The sequence below is a fragment of the Myxocyprinus asiaticus genome, chromosome 25 (genome assembly GCF_019703515.2).
Source record: "Myxocyprinus asiaticus isolate MX2 ecotype Aquarium Trade chromosome 25, UBuf_Myxa_2, whole genome shotgun sequence".
In the NCBI taxonomy this organism is placed as follows: Eukaryota; Metazoa; Chordata; class Actinopteri; order Cypriniformes; family Catostomidae; genus Myxocyprinus; species Myxocyprinus asiaticus.
The window spans coordinates 17,950,638-17,974,643 of NC_059368.1; the positions used below are offsets into that span (position 1 = coordinate 17,950,638).

General features: G+C 37.2%; 1 protein-coding gene across 2 annotated transcripts; it reads left to right on the forward strand.

Moving 5' to 3' along the window:
• Window positions 1-564: 564 nt before the first annotated feature.
• Window positions 565-23,931, forward strand: LOC127416497 (probable E3 ubiquitin-protein ligase RNF144A-B). 2 transcript variants are annotated; one of them, XM_051655898.1, is made up of 8 exons: window positions 565-826; window positions 10,151-10,304; window positions 12,256-12,360; window positions 12,513-12,573; window positions 15,343-15,553; window positions 16,033-16,180; window positions 17,179-17,268; window positions 21,583-23,931. In XM_051655898.1, the coding sequence occupies exons 2-8, from the start codon at window positions 10,170-10,172 to the stop codon at window positions 21,712-21,714; spliced, it is 882 nt and encodes a 293-aa protein (XP_051511858.1). In that variant the 5' UTR covers window positions 565-826; window positions 10,151-10,169; the 3' UTR covers window positions 21,715-23,931. The 2 variants fall into 2 exon arrangements, with proteins under 2 accessions (XP_051511858.1, XP_051511859.1); XM_051655899.1 differs by having other exon boundaries at window positions 10,159-10,304.
• The last annotated feature ends 75 nt before the right edge of the window (window positions 23,932-24,006 follow it).

Consider the following 24,006-nt stretch of genomic DNA (forward strand, 5'->3'; position numbering starts at 1 on the left):
TGAAAAGAGGACTTTGGACCACTGAGCAATAATTATTTGCAGTAATTTGTGCAAAAGACACCCCGACCAAGTATTGAGTGCATAAATTAACATACTTTTCAGAAGGTCAACATTTCTGTATTATAAATTCTTTATTCTAATATTCTAATTAGAATTGAGATATTTTGGATTTTTGATTTCCATGATCTGTAAGCCGTAATCATCAAGATTACAACAAAAAAGGCTTGAGATATTTCACTTTATGTGTAATGAATCTAGAATATATGAAAGTTCCACTTTTTGAATTAAATTACGGAAAAAATGAACTTTTCCACGATATTCAAATTTTTTTTAGATGCACCTGATTATATAGGCCTATGTTGTAGTTGTTGTAATGGGTAATATGCTAAGCTCAACTGCGGCCACGGTTCAGTGCACGAAAATGGTCTCGAACTAATTATCACCAGTAGATGGCACTATACCACTGTTTACGCTTGTCTGCCAAAAATAACCATGAGTATGACCTTTAATCGACAGAGGGCGCCACTGAGCGCTCTGCTCTCTCAGAATAGCGTATCTAGAGTCGCACACCTCCAAACGCAGTCAAATGGCGCCGCTCAAAGGACTCTCAGCGAACAGCCCGACCAGCCTTATTTTAATTAGAACATAAACCGCTTCTCTGGGATTTTATGTATTTTTCTCTTTCTTTGTTGACTTGCGAGCCATGTTATCTCAATTTATCTGCGACAAATTGTGGACGTATAGGAAGACGTTGCGTTTAGTTGTACGTGGAGCTGCTGTTATTCCAATAGCGGATTGACAACTAATAGATTCAATTCAACCCAAGGTAGGCAGTCCACCGAGTGTTATTGTGACAATTGAACGTCGTGTTACCTTGTATTCTTACTTTGACACGTCATTCTGATATCATTTTCACAACACGGATTTTTTTCGATGCATGGAACGTTTCAAATTGTTTTTGAAAATGTAACAGTTGTTGACATTGTCTCTTCGTAACACTAATCCCGTAGATATGCCGTAGACATTTTGAGTGTATTGTCATTGGGGAAATCTCTGCAGGCTAGCACACTGAAACTCCATTATACCTTTAACGTGACATTTAAGAAGGCTGGTCCTACAGCAGGCTTCCCTATAGGGCTTTCCCTTTAAATACTGTACTGTGATGTTTATTAAAGGGCATTGGCAAATACTGTACATAGACATGTTATTTCACCTCAGAAAGGTGGTTGTCACTTGTCAGTCATAGTCACATGAATTGAGATCGTTTTCTGCTTCTAGTTAGCCAGGTGTAAGTGTTGTTTTCTGACAGCTAGACCACTCAGAAAACAAGTGAGATCATGTCTGCTCCTTAGGATGTAGCCTAGCTCAGTCAAAACATGACCTATTGCTGGATTGTTTGTGGAAGTCAGTCATTCCTTACAGTTACTGATTCAGTGGGAGAATGTGCATGGAGTATTTTTGATTTATTTATTTTTAAACAGGTTAAAAAATGTGGTATTCACATTTTGATGTTCATTCAGGGTGTTTAATGCACAAAGAGATCACTTTGATCGATTTTAATGTGCCAGTAACCCACAACCGCATTAGCTGCCTAATCGACAATCAGTGATCTACTGCATTAATCTAAGTGTACAAAAAGTGTCATAAAATGTGTTATATTCCCCATATCCAGCTCACACATACAGTTTCTGTTATTTCATAGTGGGGACTTTGACTTCTATTGTTTTTTTTGTTTTGTTTTGTTTTTTTAACAGAACAAATTTGTATCCCCTAACCCTACCCTTGATCCTGACCCTTGAAGAAACCAGCATTTTTACAGTTTCTTTAAATGAGTAGTTGCCCCAAAAAGGACAATTCTCTCATCATTTACTTACCCTCATGCCACCTCAGATGTGTATAGCTTTTTTTCTTTCTTCTGTAGAACACATAGAGTTTTAGAAGAATATCATAGCTCTGTAGGACCATACAATGCAAGTGGTGACCAAAAGTTTGAAGCTCCATAAAGGCAGCTTAAAATTAATCCATATGACTGAAACAATCCAATCGATTTTGGGTGAGAATAGCCCAAAATATAAGCTGTTCTCACACAAAATTGATTGGATCCCTTCAGAAGACATGAATTAAACCACTGGAGTCATATGGATTATTTTTATTCTGCCTTTATTTGCTTTTAAGCTTCAAAATTTTGGACACCATTCACTTGCATTGTATAGACCTAAAGAGCTGAAGTATTCTTCTAGAAATATTTGTTTGTGTTCAGCAGAAGAAAGAAAGTCATACACATGTGGGATGGCATGAGGGTGAGTAAATGATGAGAGAATTGAAATGTTTGCATGAACTATCCCTTTAATACATTATTTAGTTTAATAAGCAATTTTACTTGTGGGGACATTTAATAGTTGTATACTTTTGGGGACATTTGGTCCCTACAAAGTATGCAAACCTTGACCCAGATTGTGCTTTTTTCAAAAACTCTAGATATAGAGCAAAGTATGACTTTTTGATTGGAGACCAGTTGTAGGGAGTTATTTGCAAAAAGATGGTTTTGTTTACATTCAGATGGATGCCTGTAACCTTAATCGTGATGTGCAGACATAAAGATAAAGAGAGGGGAAGTTGATCAAGCCTTGTGTGACGTTACCGAACCGGACTGAAAAAGAGGGACATTAGTGTATGCTGTAGTACAGCTGGACAGTTCTGAATGTCTCTTTCATGGGATGTACAGGAACTTCCTGTGTCCGGAGCACACTGTGCCTGCCAGCTTCCGCTTTTCCTGCTTTACATGCTCAAACACACACACACCATTACTTTTCATCAAAGTAATACAACAGTACTACGTCAAAGGTTTATAGCCTTCTCAGCACAGGTAGAGGAATGTTTTTTTTTTTTTTTTAAAGGAACAGTTCAACCAAAAAGGAAAATGCTGCCATCATTTACTCACCCTAATGTTGTTCCAACCCATATGACTTACTTTCTTCAGAACACATAAGGAGATGTTAGGCTAAATGTTTGACTTTTAATTCATCTTTTTCCATGCAGTGAAAGTGAAGGGTGACTGAGGCTAACATTCTCTTTTGTATTCCATGGAAGAAAGAAAGTCATGTGGGAATGCAACAACATGAAGATGTGTAAATGATGACAAGAATTTATTTTCGGGTAAACTATTCCTTTAAGGCCAGAGTGAATTACCAAACAGTGCCCTCTTGGTATTTTCAGCTCCATGATCAGCTAGGGAGCCGTTTGGCACCTTTTCATTCAAATGAGGACAAGAGACTGTCTAAGGGTGACTTTACTGCTCAGCTCTACAAATCGTATGCACGGTTTTTCCTGGGTCAAAACACATATGTGATGCAGTTTTGTTATTTTATTTTTTATTACATTATTGAAATTAAAATGTAAGATATTTAGTTGCATTTCATATTTGTAATTCATATTATTTACTTTTGATTTTCTGAGCATCTAGAAACTTCTGAATTCAACAGTTTTTGTACTTCAAGGTACTGTTCAAACTAACTTAACACCTTATTTCTATAGGCCTAGTTATAATATTTATGAGTAAACCACTACTGATTTGGGACTGTTCTTCAATAGAGGAAATGGTTGTTTCCAACTCCTTAACAGATTTGAAACCTTTTTTTTTTTTTTCTAATACAACTGCCACAGTCGTAATGATAAATTCTGTTACAGTTGACTGTGATAAATGTTAGTGTTGATGTGTAGATGTGAAAAGTCTTGAAATTGATGTAGGTGTTTCTCTTTCCCTCATCAGTGCTGTTCAGAATGTCGGAGCTGTCTAGGCATTTGAAATGGTTGAATTACTCCCTTTAAAATAGTGAATTCTCATGTAAAATTCAAATGGGTCGCATAAGTTTTGTTGTCTTTGCCACTATATTGGGGGAAGCCCAGTTTAATCGCTCCTGTGATTCACTATGCACTATCCTGTCACCAGCGCTCACATATCGAGGGAAGCCTGTATGATGAGAGACATGAGGATAGAGCAGAACGCATCACTTGCACGAGTGATTCTCAGTGGTTCGTGCAACACGCATGTGAAACCAGTCTTCAGTCAGCCTGCGTGCATTCGCGTTCCACATGAGAAGCATTTTTAGCACTAATTAAGCGGCAAAAGCAAGATGAATATCATAAAATTTGCTTCTCCGGCCCTTAATTTATGTGCGGCAACCACCGAAAAAATTGAAATGCAGGAAAAACCCTGGTGTGGCGTATTGATGCCTAGAAGAGCATAATTTTGGCCTACATGGAGTCTTCATGTCATGGGTTCACTGAGAGGTCCATTGTCACCATGGGCTCTATTTTCATGGTCGCGCAAAGCATAGCGCTACGCGCAATGACCGTGAGCAACATCTTATCCAATTTTCCTGAGAGTGCTTATTCTAATCGCAGTTTTCGTGCCAGCGCAAAGTGCAAGTGGGCGTTGGTGAGAGAGTTTGCGCTATTGTGGGTGTATGCGTGCAAACTGTGGGTGTATTGTATGGTAATGAAGTGGCGCAACGCGCAATTTGCCTAAGATGTTTGAAAACCACCTCTTAACTCAGTGCAAAGTTTAAATAAATTTACAATTGTATTTATGATCTAAGTTGCAATAGTATTTTTCCACCTGTTGTCATAAAGTGTTTTTTAAGTCACTGCAAAATGGGCCGGTGGAAGAAGTTGGAGAGAGTAAAATGTTTTTGAATTGGTATGATTTTTTGACCACTTTATTTTGATTATATTTTTGTTTCTACATCCAAATTCTGCCAAGAATCAAATGTTTCATGCGTATAAAAGGAGCGTGTCACCATCATAGATATATGCCAGACAATCAAGGATGCAGTAAATGCACAAAAGAACGCAATTTTTAATTGTTCTAATTCATTGCATGCAGTCCATTTACACTACCAACTTCTTATGAATGTGCTGTCTTTCTTTATATCGCTGGTGATTGAGGGAATTAACTATATTAAATTGCACTTGATCCAGCGCATTTGCCCGTTGCACCAGCGATTTCACCAAACCCACTTGCACCTAGACTTTGCGTATGCTTGCACGAAAATACCAAAACTTTAAGGCCATGCCCATTGACTTTGCGCTTATGATTTTATGGCATAGTGCTGCGCTTAACGATTGTGCTTTTAAAATAGGGCCAAAGTCAGAAATGTGGCTTTCGGTCAAATCTAAAATATGGGCATGCCCTACATGGAATTACAACAAAAAGACCAACAAAAAAAAAAAGCAAACTGCAGTACTTTCAAAACAATTGCATTACATATCAGGCATTGAAGTTCACTCACAAACTCTCCATAAACCACAGTTCTCTGTATTCCTCTGACATTTTCTCCTCAAAATGAGAGATGATGGGTGTGCATTTTGCTACAAATCCTTTGATGCCAGTCATTCAAGTAATCTGTTAAATCCTCTTTAGATCATGTTGTCTAACTGAAATGGCACAAGCCCTCTAGAGATTAATCTCTTCCTAATGTTTTCTAGTACACAGTCACATGTGTCATGCCACATAACAATGTGCAATGATCTCAATATAAAAAATAAATAAAAAATCCTTTTGTTTTTCTCACATGATCTTGTTAGCCAAATCTTGTCTTTCTTTCTTTGTGTTGTGTCAAACAGAACATGCGGCACAACCTGAGGTACTAATTAAATGATTCATGGTGTTTGCTTTCTGTATATTATTTGCGTATCAAAATTTTCTTAGGAAAAGAGTGTCAACTTATCATTGAAATTAAGGTTAGATTTAGGGTAGGTTAGGATTAGTTTCTTGACAGAACATGAGCAACATTTTTAAAAAATTGTCAGGAACGCCCAAGTTCTGTGTTCACAGCAAAGTAAAAGTTTAGTTCCCTTGAGACCTTACTTTTCAAATTACTGTGAATGCGACCATTACTAGTTGATATCTCTTTGGTGATTGCCAAAGAAATTACACCCTTCGGTTGGAAGTATTCACATACTCTTCCTTTGTAATGCAATCTAGTTAAACAGTTAGGTTATTCCGTTCAACCACTTGAGTATTTTTGCTAACACAATTTTGAAGACCTGCCAAAGGCATGTGTGTTATGTGCTATCTCAAGCTTATTCAGAGTGCTGGTGTAATGGCAGGGCTTGGAACAACTTTTAAAGGAATAGTTCACCCAAAAAATGAAAATTCTCTCATAATTTACTCACCCTCATGCCATCCCAGATTGAACGCTTGAAATTATGATCATGCCTTGAGACTGCAAAGGCAAGATCCACAAACTATTCCTTTAAAGGTGTTTTTTATATATATATATATATATATATATATATATATATATATATATATATATATATATATATATATATATACTGTATATATATATATATATATATATATACTGTATATACTGTATATTTTCTATATTTATGAAAGAGAAAGCTTGTTTAAATATTTATGCCAGAGGTCTTGGCTACAGCCTAGCCATGCCCAGCACACAAGAGACAGGAGTGACAGTTGTGTAGTTTCGTGACTGGAGAGCATCTTAATTTAGCTTTAACCTAGATAGATTAAAAATAAATGTTGATATTATTTGTTACACTACCAGTCAAAAGTTGTTAAACACTTACTCATTCTTTATTATAATTTTTTTTTTTTCACATTTTAGAATAATAGTAAAGTCATCAAAACTATGGAATAACACATGGAACTATGGGAATTATGTTGTGACTAAACAAAATCCAAAATAAATCAAAACTGTGTTATATTTTAGCATCTTCAAAGTAGTCACCCTTTGCCTAGAATTTGCAGACATGTACTTTTGACATTTTCTCAACCAACTTCTTGAGGTATCACCCTGGGATGATTTTTAAACAGTATTGAAAGAGTTCCCATCTATGTTGGGCACTTATTGGCTGCTTTTCTTTATTGTTTGGTCCAAGTCATCAATTTCAAAAACTTTGTTTTAGTTTTTATAATGAAATAAATTAATATGGTGGCACAATTATATTTTTGTCTACAAAACTAATTTCAAACATTTAAGCAAACGCCTTAAGATCAAAAGATTTTTAAGATCATGATAAACATTTCAGTCAAGTGTTTCAAAACTTTTGACCGGTAGTGTGTATGATTTTACTCATCAAATGAAAACTATCCTGGCATCTCCTGACCCCTGTTACTTTTTGCAAAACATTTCTCTGTCTTCAGTCTGGATCTTATGATGGCCATTGTGCCGTTTTGCTGTGTGTGACCCCTAAATAGGGTATTTCACTTCCTTACCCATTTGCGTGTAGGAAGGGCTCCAGCTGCAGTTAGTCTAGTGAATGAACAATGGAGGTTTACAGCCCTTCTTTCATGCCTGGGATTACAAGTCAGTCATTCTGAAAACTCTGGGTAAGTGCCATGGTTTCTGTTGCAGCAGCTTCTTTTGGAATTATCTCCCAGTAGCATCACCAAATGGAATTTCAAAAAATGATTTTCATACAGGTTTCCAGAACACTTCCCACGTCTTCCTTTGGTCAGTCTCATTCCAAATGTTGTGACGGGCTGCTTCAAATACTTTTTACAGCACTGTATGGCTGAGAGTTCCTGTGTCTGGATAAAGCTGTGTGGGTGTGCTGGCAAAGGTGCCAGGAGTGATGCACAGCCTGCTGAGAGGCCTGTGCTGTTTGGGCTGTCGACTCTTCCCGTCACTAACACAATGAGATACTGCAGTCGCAAGCACTCAAGTCTCCATCTGTCTCCACCCACACAGATATCTGCTGTTGAGAAACGTAGCAGACCATCTGAACATTCCTCAATAATTTAATTATTTTAGCTCATGCTGACATGTAGTGATTGCTGGTATAGTGAACATTTCTTATTAGAAACCAGAGATGCACCAATGTTATTTCGCTGCCTATTATTGATCAAATTAAAACCATCTGCGTATCTGCCATAAGCATGAAAAGGCTGAAAACTGATGGTTTATTAATCTGTATTATAGGTACATTTTGTGCATTGAATAGGGTCTACAATGAACTTTTTTAATGCTCGTAATATAATCACTAAATACATTTGAGTGCATAAGTTTGCATCCCCTTCGCAGAATCTGCAAGATAAGGGATTATAACAATTGCATTTTGTTTTGTTTTTATTTAGTACTGCCATGATGAAGCTATTTGACATACAGTAATAGATAAAAAATAATAACTGAATTTACACAAATGATCATGTTCAAAAGTTTACATCCCCTTATACTGGTCTTAATATGGTGTGTTGCTTCATCTGATCAATTACTATTTGTAACTTTTGTGGTAGCTGTGCATGAGTCCCTGATATGTCCTGAGTAGTGAAGCTGCCCTTTCAGAAGTTACATAAAATAATAACAATTTGCCCAAATCATTCTGTTCAAAAGTTTACATCCCCTTGGTTCTTAATATATCGTGTTGCCTTCTTGAACATCAATTAATGTTTGCACCTTTTGTACTAGTTGTGTATGTGTCTCTCAATTGTCTTGTAATGTAGGTCTGTTATTGCTACATTTAGCTAACACATCCAGTTCAATAATGTTTCATGGAAATGACTGAATGCCTCTGCTAAATTATAAGTATCCCCTGTGCCTCTTTGTGGGAGTGTAATTGAATTTTGTTCATTTACAAACAAAACATAATTTGAAAGCAAAACTATGATCTCATTTCCAAAGTTCAAACTGGCAAAGTAACAAAATATTGGTTCGAATCAGTATAATTTATTTTAGCATGCTGCATGTACTCTCTGCTGGGGTCTGTTCTCTAGGCCTAGGTCTCCCCTATAGAGAGATAGTTATTCGTTTTCTTTGGGATGCCTAGCAGCATAGTGAGGGATATTGACACACTTGACATTGACTGATTGGACAAGCCCTCAGCAAACATCTCAGAAACTCTCAGAAGGATAGCTGGTCAAAATGTCAGGTGTTATTTCAGGACAACACTAATTTCCAGTTTCATTCAGTGCAATTTCTGTGGCTCTAGTTGCACCAAATAGAATAGCGAAAATAATATATTCTTACAGGTTTCCCCAAATATTATTTAAACATAAAAAAAAATTACACACTTCACCTTTAAGCGATAAGATATGCATCCATGGGTGCAGTTCAGTGGCAGTGATATTGGGTTATCTGCAGAGGCGGACTGGCCATCGAGAGCACCGGGCATTTTCCCGGTGGGCCGCTGGGTAATTTGGGCTGGCCCTCTGCTGTGCAAGTATAAACAAATTGTGATATTATTGATCAGGGCTGGCCCTTCCTAAAGGCACATAGGTGGCCACCCTCGGCTCCAACATGGCCATGCAGACCCCTAAACAGCGAGAATTAAATTAACTTTATAAGGTCAAAACAGTACAATGACTTTTGTTTTTAAATCACTTACACAGTGGCGTGGTTTTCGTATATGCATGATCGCTTCGTAACTCTTTGGACTTCATTATTTGACATATAAATCACAATAATGGTGACAACCAGAAACAAAATATTAAGTAAAAGATGAGCTCTGAATAATCACAAAATGACAAATAACTGCAAGTTACAACAAATACAATAACAGCAGCATAAATAACATCAGCAAACAGTAAAGCTATGAGCAGTACACCGTCACTTGCATAATTGACTCATACCGCAAAGCATTAATGGTAACTGAAGTGTGGCTTGCACAGGGCTTTTCACTTTTTTTTTTTCAATAATAATCTGGGGAAGGAATTAAAACACTGCTGACATCAGATGCAACAAATTAACATAGTGAAAATATGAGCAATTAATCTAAAAATATCTGCACTTTAAGAGGTATGTTTATAGTTTACATAAATTTATATTTGTACATATTCTGGCCAACTTTCTGTTTTCATAGATTTTTATGTATATATATATATATATGACAATTTTTGCATCTGTGGGGCCCGTTGTCATGACTAGCTGTCAATATTAATGTCTTTTTTCAAAAACATTTTTTAAAATTGAGCCTGAAAATGAAATCAATGAGCCGGTGTTGTGTGTTGCAGGCTGGGATGGTGGGCTGCCCTGGGCCAGAAAGTACAGGGCCACTTTTTAGTCCCAGTCCACCCCTGGTTATCAGGAGAAGTGAATAGCCTCAAAATTAGGATCTCTTACTTGCCTGTTCTCCATGGTCTTTAGCCCTTGTTTTAGTCATGTGGATTTTCTGTGACTCTTAATGTCCCAGATCCGTGAACCATGAGCAGCTCTCACTATGAACCCAGCTGGGATGTGGACCTGGTGCCCCTTCTGTCCTGTAAACTGTGCCTGGGAGAATTTCCTCTGGAACAGATGACCACCATCTCCCAGTGCCAATGCATATTCTGCAGTCTGGTAAGGAATGTGTCTTCTGTATATGCATAAGGTAGTCTTACCAACCAAATTTTAAGATTATTGTTTTTTGACATATATTTGACATTGTTTCATTAAGAGTTTTTATATACTGTATAAATATGTGTGTGTGTGTGTGTATATATATATATATATATATATATATATATAGTGTAAATATGTATATACAGTATAATGTTACTAATGCTTTGGCAGTTTTTCTTTTCTTTTTTTTTTTTTTTTGCTATGCGAATAGAGCTTCTTGATGTGGGCAAAATGGCCTTTTTTCTACAATCAGCTCTTGAATGTTGTCTCAGTCAACAGAATACTATGATGGTCTGATGTTGCAACATGATCTCATGAGAATTTGTATGTATTTTTACGTAAAGTTTGGTTCTAGCAAACATACATTCTCTTACGTTTGCATAGACATTGAAACGTACAATACTGACGTATTGACAGCATCTAAACGTCTTCATTTTACATATAAACACCTATAGAAATGTACAAATGTTTACGTGTACTGTTTGAATTGAATAATATTGAATAAATCATAGAATTAATCAGTTAATTAAATTAAATTTATAATCAGTGAGATTAGTTAAATGCCATCACATTTATTTAACGCAGTTGACATTATAATATGACATTTTAATGGTTTCATTCAGTTCTATGTGATTTCTGTTGTCCTATACAACATTTTAAAGGATTATATCACTTTAACCAAGACTAAACTTTCAAATGTTAAAATTATTAAAAACTCTGTAATCGTTTAATCATTTATTAAGCATTTAATTTTATTTGTGTTTGCCATGGGACACAAAAGGAGTTTTCAGAATATGCCAAAAAACTAAATTAACCACAAAAAGCACCATAAAACAATAATCAAATTAATCCATACATTTGTTAGCTATACTCCAAATCTTCAGACTGCTTTCTGTGAAGAACAGACTCAAATTCAAGCCTTTTATTCAAGTCTCCATCCGCCGCAGCACCGTCACGCTCACTGTAACCGTCAACCCGCGTTGGTTTAATTTTCAAAATTAAAAAAATTGTCGCCTCAAGCATTACGACCAGCAGTTTTACGGCAGTGATCTCGAATGCTCATTGGCTCTCAAGTGTCTCATGACCATTTACAACATGCTGTATTCCAAAATGTATATGTTAGAATAAGATATGACAGCACCGTTATGGAGTGCATCAGGTGAAGATTTACAGCAATTAATAATTAAAATATTACTCTCCACCTCACACAATGCTATAGTATGTCGGCAGGGAGCACATCAGATGCAGCGCATTGCCCTTTGGACTACTTTTATACTGAATTTTGCCATTTTTCTGAGTGAAGTATTGTGATTAAATTTAACTGCCTGTTACGTGTTTTATATGCTTAATAAATGGTTATGGTTAGGTTTAGGAGTAGGTGTGGGATTTGCGGCTGTAATATATATATATATATATATATATATATATATAAATTATTGTATTGTAACAAAGTATTGCTACTGTACTTTAATCTACTTGTTGCATGCTTTTATATTGTTGAAATGTGGTTCTGTTTAGAGGCTAGGGTAGGGTTAAGGGATCTAAAATATCTATAAAACAGTAAAAATGAACAAATATATTTATTATCAATTTGTGGATTCGTCAATATTTTATGTTTCTAAAGCTGTAAATACGTAAAAATGTTTACATATTAGATGCTTTCAAAACGTCCATATCAAAACGTCCATATTGTACATTTGAATGTTTATCTAAACTTACAAACATGTATGTTTAATGTAACAAATACAAATGTATAAATAGCTATGTATATTAATGAGATCAGGCTGGATGTTGCCTTGATTACAATGAACAGAGCTTTTGTTGGTGATAGCATAACCAAGTGCAGCAGTTGACTACCCTTTTAAAGACTATTATTTCCTTTTTGATATTCATCAACTGTCTCTTTCAGTGTTTGAAGCAATATGTTGAGCTGCTCATTAAAGACTGCCTCGAAACAGCTATTAGCTGTCCAGACTCTACCTGCCCAAAACAGGGACATTTACTGGAAAATGAGGTAAGCTCACCTGAAATTTAGACATAAAATGCTGACCTATTTGAAGCTTTTGTCTGTGATTTAAAATAATTTATTAAGGGTTTGAAATATTAAGACTCAAATCTCTCCCCTTTTATTTCCTCCTGCATATATGCTCTTTCTCTCTGCTGTAGATTGAATGTATGGTTTCTGTCGAGATCATGCAACGTTATAAGAGACTCCAGTTTGAGCGAGGTGAGTTTCCTTGATACAAACACATGCATATTATGTTAATAAAAGTGCATCAACTGCAGTTTCAAACTTTTACACAGTTGATGAAAAATGCGGGGTTTGTAACTTTTATGTAATGTATTATAATATATTTATATACAGTATAATATCCATATAATTAAAAGTGTATTGCACATTTCTTTATTAATTTCTTTTCACTTGAAGAAATTTGTAGTTTTCCACAATCATTTTCCACCCTCTCCTCATCACTTAAGGGCTTTGCACACCAAAGGCGTCGCGATTTTAAGAGGCAAATTTCTGTCGAATGGCCCTTTCACATAGAAAGCAACGCGAATGATCACCGTTAGCACATTTATGCCTTTACAATATGTGGCACTTATTGACTAGCAATTTTACCCCAGTACGGAAGGTGGCACAAAACACCTTTCACCTGGTCTTCCCTCAACCCATCACGGATGAGAAGAAGAACAACTTGACAAGTTTGCAAAACGACAAGCAAACATGTTCTCTATCGAGCAGATCGAAAAAAGAAAACTGATTTCTTCAAGCTGCAGCAGTGATGAAAAGTTTGTTGTTGATTTGCTCAACAGGAAAGAAAACTTTCTAAACACTTTCATAACTTTCAGTTCAGTGTTACAGTTTCAGTGACTGGCAGTTATCATGTATACACAGTCTGAGGGGTGATCAGAAAGAATTGAGTGTAAATAAAAATATTAACAGTTAAAACATGTTATCAAATGGAACAAGAGTGATTCATATGCCACTGCCACACCTACTACATATACATGTGTTAAGTACATTTGTACATAGAATCACTGCGTAATGTACATGCATATAATGACTGTTAAAACAGATGTTGTTAATTGGAACAATACTGATACTTGTATCTTAATTGTGTTATACATTTGCTCAAAAATAAATGTGACATTTAAACTCAAAACCCATCTTCAGTCTGACCTATTATTATGCACTTTAATACTGCTAAAGGAAGCACAGCTGGTAACTATTTAATGATGGCAGTCACAGTACTAATATTTATATTTGGCGAAAAAAAACATGATACAAAGGCAAATATGACACAATATACTGTACATGCAGTACTGTACAAAAGTCTTAGGCACATAAGGTGTTTCACAAAAGCATTTGTCTTATTATGGTTATTTATATCTTCAGCTTTAGTGTGTCAATAGGAAATATAAATGTTAGACTCCCAAACATTACTTTTGCAAATAGAAAAGATTAGAATAGAAGAACAGGGAGCCCTGCAACAGATGTCATTGCCCACACAAAGCCCCCCACTGAACATCGTGTCAGTCTGAGATTACATGAAGAGACAGAAGCAATTGAGACAGCCTAAATAGATAGAAGAACTGTGGCGAATTCTCCAAGAAGCATGATACATCCTATCTGCCAACAACCAAGAAAAACTGTGTCCAGGTGTACTTAGGAGAATTGGTGCTGTTTTAAAGGCAAAGGTGGTCACACCGAATATTGATTTAGCTTTTTTATGTTTACTGGACTTTGTATGACATTAAGTGATAAACTATTTATGTCATTATTTTTGAACACATCCTCACTATGCAACATTTTTCACAAGTGCCTAAAACTTTTGCACAGTATTGTATATATTATATTATAGATATTTTGCCATGTAAGATGGCAAAAAAGGCTTAATGCAGCAATATGGAATACATTATGAAGCAATTCACATAAGATCAGATTTTATAGGGTAAGGCAGTGATTCAGCAGTAAAATTTACATGTTAAGAGGACCCATATGAGAAAATTTGTTTAAGTTTTTAAGGCATTTGATGCAAATGAAATATACATCCTCACTGCTGGTTCAAGATTTCTTTCTCGAGTTCCTTCAGCGTTTAATGTCGGTGGTCAAAACAGCTTTCTATGCTTTAGGGCCACCTGTTGTGCTGGTTTTAATAACTGCCGTGGCTCCTGACACGTAATCTAAAATTTAATGTTATTGGCCAGGGCATTTTATTGTTGGGCGAGGGAAAAACAATTGACACACTCACCGTAAAAAAAAAATAGCTGTGCACGAATCGACGCGAATGTTTGCTCCAGATGTGAATGGCTTGTTAGGAATCCATTGTTTCAATTCAAAACGTTGATTGCGGCAAGAAATTACGTTTGGTTTGCAAACGCCTTTAGAATTAAATGAACAAAGATGTAAAATGAACAGCACTTTAACTGCCCCATCCTTCAACAACAGCCTCTTTTCAAAGCCTTGAAGCCTGACTAAAATAATCAGGGACCTTGTTAAAAATATATATTTTTTTAAGCACTAATTCCTTTGAAAGGATGCTTAATGCAGATTTGCAGGTGCTACACAGGTTTGGTGGACATTCTCATGTTTTGCTATTATCATTATTTATTCTGATGGTTAGGAATATTAGTATCTATCCTTCCTTCTCTTTATTACCTCCCCTTGACCAAGTTTCTGATCACCTAATATGCATGGCCTGTCATGTGTTGATGTATTCATCTGTCTGATGTTAGAAAGTTGGTGAACTTCAGAACGAGTCGTTTTTGCGGTTTAGTTGCATTAAATGGTGTGTTTGAACTGGCAAGAAAGTTCTGAGTTCAGAATGTTTCAGTATGTTTTCATGGAACATCAGGTTTTTATGTGTCAAAAGATTAAGAAAAATGTTACTGCTCAGTACCCCTGTAAAAGGAGACTAAAACTGGCAATGTAGATACTCAAGGCAGATGCTGGTCAGAGCGTATCATTTTAAATATGCTCTGTCTTTCCATGCAGAGGTGCTCCTGGATCCTTGTCGGACCTGGTGCCCATCCTCCTCATGCCAAGCGGTGTGCCAGCTGAAAGAGGCAGAGGTGCAAATGCCGCAGCCAGTGCAGTGCCCTAAGTGCAACCTGCGTTTCTGCTCTGCCTGCAGGGAAGACAGCCACACAGGACAGGCATGTCAAGAGAGCCTTCCAATTGCCACCTTCCTGCCCGGAGAAAATAGGTACACATACTTGCTAGCTTACTTCAAACCCTCAACATCAAATCATATGGCATACACAGCAGAGATGGTGTTTCTTATTGTCTATCTAGTAGAATTTTTTATTTTTATTTTTTCATGTACATTTTTGGTCCAGCAGCATTTCAAATTAGTATGTTACTTGTCATTTAGCAGAAGCTTTCTGTCTAAAGTGAATTGAGAGTACCCATTGTGCAATCTGATGTTATGTGCTTTGCTCAGGTGTACAGCAGTAATGAGGCAGGAAGTGCAATCTCATTTCTGAATACCTGTGTTTCATATTGCTTTATCTGGGTTAGAACCTGCAGTCTTTAGGTGCAACCTTCACAGAACTTGGTCATTAATTGTTAGGTTACCAACAGCAGTAAGACGGTCAACAGGCCATTATCATCTGTGCTGTGACCTGTGATGTGTCATATATAAATATCCTGTTGGTTTTGTCTTTAACGTTATCTCTCTTTCAGCTCCCACCTCAAGAATCAGGATGACGAGGCTCCGATCAAACGCTGTCCTAAATGTAATGTGTACATTGAGAGAGACGAGGGCTGTGCCCAGATGATGTGTAAGAATTGTAAGCATGCCTTCTGCTGGTACTGCCTGGAGTCACTGGATGTAAGTCCCTATATAAAAAGCCCTGTTTACACCTTGTACTGGGGAAAAGCCAAACATTATTTGACTATGAATTTGAATGTTTTAGGCAAATTGGTCTTATTTTTTGAGGATTTTTTTATTCCTGTTAATTTAAAGAGCACCTATTATGGTTTTTAAACATGCCTAATTTTGTTTTAAAGGTCTCATACAATAGATTTACATGCATCCAAGGTCAAAAAACACTTTAATTTGCTCATAATTTAAATTGCAGCATTACCTTTTTTTCCCCCAGTGTCAAAAACAACTCATTCAATGATCCGTTCTAAAGGATTCATTCTAAACTCCTTTCAGAGAGCCTACTCTGCTCTGATTGGTCAGATGTCCCAGTCTGTTGTGATTGGTCTACCGCTTAGTGTAGTGTTTGAGGGCGGGTCAAAGCTGTTCGCGAGCAGCCAATGAAGACCAGAGGTGGGTTTTTTGTTACCAAATTACGTAGGTTAGTACAGGATGTAAATCTGGAATTACTAATGACTCGTTTCAGGTGTTAAGAATCGGTTCTTTCTTTTGGGAGTCAATCAATCCATTTGTCGTGCACTTTGATTTTTGAAACTTTGCAGACTTTTTTACATTCACAAACAGCTATATAACATACTACATGAAAGGTAATATTTGAAAAACCATAATAGGTGCTCTTTAAGAATACTACATAGTTCTTGAAAATGCCATTGCTTCTGTCTACAATATACTGTATATTGGTTTGTTGACCACAACTGCAGTGTTGATCATAGATATGAACCCATCTTTGCACATATGGGAGATCTTGGCATTGATCCTCGGACAGCTTTACCACTGTAATCATTAAAACAACAAATAGTAGAGTTTCTGTGGAAAGTACTGGAATATTCCTTCAGTGCAGTAACAGAAACCTCACAACCCTCTGTCTTGGTTGGTTAGTTTGTGGACTGTTATGTCCATTTGATTTGTTGTGTCTCTCTGATGTCTCTCCAATACATCTTTAGGATGACTTCTTACTGATCCACTATGATAAAGGACCGTGCCGGAACAAACTAGGTCATTCCCGTTCCTCCGTCATCTGGCATCGGACACAGGTGTGTACCACATGAGCGTATTTATCCTGTCCACACATCTGAAATGGAAACGAGAGTGCTGAAACAGCCCTGCCTTTTTGTAACACTTATTAAAGTCTGAGATCTAAGAACAGAGTAGTTAAATACCCTGCATGCAATGCTTGCATTCTATGCGTCTGTGTTGTTGATTGATTTAAATTACTGTGCACAAAAAAAAGAGGTGGAAGTGAGATATGGCTGATCCTGAGGAATTAAAAGCACATCAAGATGCAATAAGGGCATTTACAGCCATCCTAAATGTGTGTATCCTTATGTTGTATCTCCATATCTTGTGTTAGATGTATTTTTAAAGGGAGACTTGGGACCTTCCTTCTACCTACTGCTGTAAATCAAAATTTCTAAAATCTGAATAAAATAGCATTGCCTTGCAATTTCATTGTAATTTTTTTTTCAGCTGTTGGTAAAGTAATTGTTAAGGCATTCAGTAAAGATTTGACATTTTGAGTTTCAAGATCTATGAATGAGTGTTTTTTATTTACAGTGCATCCGGAAAGTATTCACAGCGCATCACTTTTTCCACATTTTGTTATGTTACAGCCTTATTCCAAAATTGATTAAATTAATTATTTTCCTAAAAATTCTACAAACAATACCCCATAATGACAATGTGAATGAAATTTGTTTGAAATCTTTGCAAATTTATTAAAAATAAAAAACGAAAAAAATCACATGTACATAAGTAATCACAGCCTTTGCTCAATACTTTGTTGAAGCACCTTTGGCACCAATTACAGCCTCAAGTCTTTTTGAGTATGATGCTACAAGCTTGGCACACCTATTTTTGGGCAGTTTCTCCCATTCTTCTTTGCAGAACCTCTCAAGCTCCATCAGGTTGAATGGGGAGCGTCGGTGCACAGCCATTTTCAGATCTCTCCAGTTGTACCGGAGCCACTCTTTTGTTATCTTGGCTATGTGCTTAGGGTCGTTGTCCTGTTGGAAAATGAACCTTTGCCCCAGTCTGAGGTCCAGAGCGCTCTGGAGCAGGTTTTCATCAAGGTCTCTGTACATTGCTGCATTCATCTTTCCCTCGATCCTGACTAGTCTCCCAGTTCCTGCCGCTGAAAAACATCCCCACAGCATGATGCTGCCACCACCATGCTTCACTGTAGGGATGGTATTGGCCAGGTGATGAGCGGTGCCTGGTTTCCTCCAGACATGACGCTTGCCATTCAGGCCAAAGAGTTCAATCTTTGTTTCTCATGGTCTGAGAGTCCTTCAGGTGCCTTTTGGCAAACTCCAGGCGGGCTGTCATGTGCCTTTTACTGAGGAGTGGCTTCCGTCTGACCACTCTACCATACAGGCCTGATTGGTGGAGTGCTGCAGAGATGGTTGTTCTTCTGGAAGGTTCTCCTCTCTCCACAGAGAAATGCTGGAGCTCTGTCAGAGTGACCATCGGGTTCTTGGTCACCTCCCTGACTAAGGCCCTTCTCCCCCGATCGCTCAGTTTGGCCAGGCGGCCAGCTCTAGGAAGAGTCCTGGTGGTTCCAAACTTCTTCCATTTACGGTTGATAGAGGCCACTGTGCTCATTGGGACCTTCAGTGCTGCAGAAATTTTTCTGTACCCTTCTCCAGATCTGTGCCTCGATACAATCCTGTCTCAGAGGTCTACTGACAATTCCTTGGACTTCATGGCTTGGTTTGTGCTCTGACATGCACTGATAACTGTGGGACCTTATATAGACAGGTGTGTGCCTTTCCAAATTATGTCCAATCAACTGAATTTACCACAGGTGGACTCCAATCAAGTTGTAGAAACATCTCAAGGATGATCAGTGGAAACAGGTTGCACCGGAGCTCAATTTTGAGTGTCATGGTAAAGGCTGTGAATACTTATGTACATGTGATTTTTGTTTTTCTTTTTTTTTTTTCGTTTTTTATTTTTAATATATTTGCAAAGATTTCAAACAAACTTCTTTCACGTTGTCATTATGGGGTATTGTTTGTAGAATTTTGAGGAAAATAATGAATTTAATCCATTTTGGAATAAGGCTGTAACATAACAAAATGTGGAAAAAGTGAAGCGCTGTGAATACTTTCTGGATGCACTGTATTATATCAGTTAAACAATATTAACAAGGTGTCTTCCCAATATGCTGTTTTTAAAAAGCACAGTGCTTTGTAGCAACAGTAGGAAGTTTGCTTGCAAATATTTTGTTTTATTATCAATTACCTTTAAAAGGATAGCCCAAAAATGAAAATTCTCTCATTATTTACTCACCCCCATGATATACCAGGTGTGTATGCCTTTCTTTCTTCACCAGCACACATTTAAAGAAAAATAGCTCAGTAGGTCCTTAAAATACAAGTGGATGGTGATTCGACATTTGAAGTTCCATAAATCATAGATAGTCAGCATAAACGTCATCGATATAACTCCAGCAGTTAAATTAATGTCTTCTAAATTGATTTTTGAAAAAAGATCAATATATAAGTACTTTTTAACCATAACCCAACGCTTCTGGTAAGCTTCACTAGAGGGTGGAGATCACGGGGTCTCTCATGTTACGTGTGGGCCTTGTCATGTTTCGAACGTAATCTCACATTATCCTTTTGGTTGAGACATCCAGGATAAGCATACAAACGCACCACTGTGAGTAAAGAAACAGATTAATACAGATCTAAACCAAAACCAATTAAGCTTCTGTACAGCGTTCCTCCTACTCACTTGTAAACAGCGTTGCTCTTCCATGTGTGTCGCACGTGCCTTAGTTCTCGTGTGTTTCATGTGCCAACGCGATTACGTCACACGTGATTACTGCTGCTGACCGGAAGCCATGATTTGGAGTTAAAAAAGTACTTACACTGGCGGCCAAAAGTTTGGAATAAAGTACAGATTTTGCTGTAAAGAAAATTGGTACTTCAATTCACCAAAGTGGCATTCAACTGATCACAAAGTATAGTCAGGACATTACTGATGTAAAAAACAGCAACATCACCATTTGAAAAAAGTAATTTTTGATTAAATCTATACAGGCCCCATTTCCAGCAGCCATCACTCCAACATCTTATCCTTGAGTAATCATGCTAAATTGCTAATTTGGTACTAGAAATACACTTGCCGTTGTATCAAACACAGCTGAAAGCTATTTGGTTCATTAAATGCTTAACATTGTCTTTGTGTTTGATTTTGAGTTGTCACAGTATGCAATAGACTGGCATGTCTTAAGGTCAATATTAGGTCAAAAATGGCAAAAAAGAGAAACAGCTTTCTCTAGAAACTCGTCAGTCAATCATTATTTTGAGGAATGAAGGCTATACAATGCTTGAAATTGCCAAAAAACTGAAGATTTCAAAGGTGTACACTACAGTTTTCAAAGAGAAGTGGAAGGCCAGATGTACAACTAAACAAGAGGATAAGTACATCAGTCTCTAGTTTGAGAAATAGATGCCTCACATGTCCTCAGCTGACAGCTTCATTGAATTCTACCTGCTCAACACCAGTTTCATGTACAACAGTAAAGAGAAGACTCAGGGGTGCAGACCTTATGAGAAGAATTGCAAAGAAAAAGCCACTTTTGAAACAGAGTGGGCAAAGAAACACAAACACTGGACAACAGATAATTGGAAAAGAGTGTTATGGATCTTAACCCCTTTGAGCTTTTGTGGGATCAGCTAGACTGTAAGGTGCGTGAGAAGTGCCCGACAAGACAGCCACATCTATTTTAAGTGCTACGGGAAGCGTGGGGTGAAATGTCACCTGAGTATCTGGACAAACTGACAGCTAGAATGCCAAGGATCTGCAAAGCTGTCATTGCTGCACATGGAGGATTTTTTGATGAGAAATCTTTGAAGTAGTTTAAGAAGTTCTGAATTTTTTTTTCAAATTGTAATAGTAATTGTTCACATTATTAATGTCCTAATATACATTGTGATTAGTAGAATGCCACTTTGGTGAATAAAAGTACCAATTTCTTTCCATAAGAGCGATATCATGAGGGTGAGTAAATTATGAGAGAATTTTTATTTTTGTGTGAACTATCCCTTTAACAACCTTCATGACACTGTTGAAATTATATAGCAGTTTAGTACATCACAGACAAACACAACATGGCTCTAGGACAGATATCAAGACATGGACAGTTAAACATTACTGCCCTCTTGTGGCAGTGTGGCATCTGGACTGATGTTGATGTGTACCAGCATCATAAATAGCAATATCTTACTGTTTAATAATCACCAAGAATCTAAATGCATAATTTTATCTGCTACCTCTTTTTTTTTTCTTTTCATTACTACTTTCTCCCTTCCTTCTTCCCTCCCATCTTCTGTGTTCAGGTTGTAGGGATCTTTGCTGGCTTTGGTTTACTCTTGCTAGTGGCCTCCCCCTTCCTTTTGCTGGCCACTCCTTTTGTGCTCTGCTGCAAATGTAAGTGTAAACATGGCGATGATGACCCTCTACCTACCTAGAGATCCATCCTTCAAGAGGTCACTTTTGGCACAGTCGACAATCCCGTCTCTGAGCTCTCTTTGTAACTCCAGCAGGGGTGTTGTTGCTGGAAGAATTAGCTCTTCTGTCTATGAGACTGCATATCTCTGCTGAATTAAAATGTTGACTGACATTGAAAGGAGTTTTGGAGAAGCAGAGAAGCTGATTGGATGAGCCATTTGAGGCAGGCAGAAAGTGTTTGCAAGCAAGCACTTCTATGAAGCAGGACAAAGTTTGTTTCGGAGGGTTTGATGTTCTTCAATTCCTGTATGATATACAGCTGTCTTATACACTTGTCTTGTATATTTTCTCATTCAATATTTCATCATCTTTTGTTATTAAAGTATTTTTTTATGTTGTTTATCAAGGATATAACAAATACCAATTCTACAGACTTCAGACTTCAAGGGCACCTTTTAGGAATGAGAGGATCGAGTTATGTGCTTTCATGCTTTTCTTGTAGCAAAGTCGCGTAACCTCAATATTTCTGGCAATTTTTCTAGTCTGGTTGCATATGCATGCTGAAGACTGAGCACTTATTGAACAGGCCCAGGATTTCAAACATTAGAACCTCTCTACATTCTTCCACTTTTAAATGCTTCTTATAAGCTTTTTCATGGGTCAGTAAAACCTTGTTCTTCCATTTGAATCTACTTAGACATACCTCAAATGTAGCAAATGTGCCACCTGATGCCTTGTCAAAGCTTGTTGGCTTGGGTGTTGCCAAAAGATTTCTTATTTTCAGTCAGTTGGTTACAAATCAATCTAACTGTTTATAACAAAGCTATCACAAATGTATCATAAAAAAGCAAGCAATTTTTTTAATGCTTTGCATATTTCAACAGTTGTCAGTGATGTCATGTACAGATTAATGTTGATATTAAACTTATGTCTTTTGTTTATATTTCCCACCCAGAAAGGTGTTAGAACGCAACTAAAATTTCAAATGCAACCTGCATTACCATGTGCATACCAATTTAGGTCAGACTAATCAGGCCAGTGAGGCTTAACTTTGTACTTTTCAGGTCACTCTAAGAGTTGTATGTTTATTTATTTAATTTATTTTTTTGGAGTAATACTTCTGGGAATAGTTTGCCAAATGTGATGTTATAAGCCCATTTGTAATATTTGGTTGATGAATAGGGTACACCTATTTTTGTTCATATTCCTTCAGTTAAATATGCCTTTCTTTTTTCCACGTTTTGTAAATTCTCTTTGTGTTTCAACACTTTTTGTAGCTGTAACTGTATATAATGTGTATTTACATGTTTTTCACCTTGAAATATATTATTATGCTGAAATGCACTCTGTTTGGTTTTCATGTGCATTTGAGCAGTTTTTGGAACACAAAATTGCAAAACTATAAAAAAGACAACTGCCCCTGTCTGCCATTAGTTGGACAAAAACATTTTTTGAAAGCACCACAGAGTGTTTACACTTTTCAGGGACATCAAACTACAAATGATCTATCCTAGCTAAATAAGCAGTGACAACTATAAGACAAAGACAATACAAATTTTAACATTGAGAAAATTATAACCTTCAGCTCAGAGTTGCATCACATTTAGACATTATCATGTCTTAAAATGCTTTGACATCCATCTTTTGGAGAGCGTGAGTGGTTTAGCTGGGGTTCTGCAACATCTGGTTGGAAGCTGAGGGGCCGTGGCTGACCGGGCAAAGGGGCCCTCGCGGGGCCAGTGGGCATCTTGATCGACCTGCTACACTTCACTTTCCAGCATCATATATTCATGCGCTGCTCCCCCCGCACCATCTGTGTCCATACTCGCCAGCGGTTCACACACCAGCTCTGGTGACACGCACGAAGGGCAGATCATGGTAGGACATGGAAGAGCTGACTGGAGAGCTCTACTCTGTGCCAACACATATGAGAGCGATAGGAGCTCATCTGTCTTTCTGTCACTAAACTGATTTTGTGTCCGTTCGTGCTTTTTTCAGTAGTTTTTCTATGTAAACGTGCTTTGTACTATGTAACGTTGCTTGTCTCTGTTTTTTTTTTCTTCCAACATCTAGCACAAGAGCGCCACATTTTTAGAAGCCTTTTTAACTTAAAAAGAACTTCAGCTATTGTGTTTTACTTGTTGCGCTGCGTCTAGCTTTTATAACACAAGAACCCGTCGGTCTGAACAATCCCTTAGATGTTTGTACAGTTGTGAGCACATTGTAAACCCTAAACAGTTAACCCTAAACATTTTGTAAATAAGTTACATACATTTTTAAAGTAATAAACTCCGAGTTTAAGTTAGTAGAAC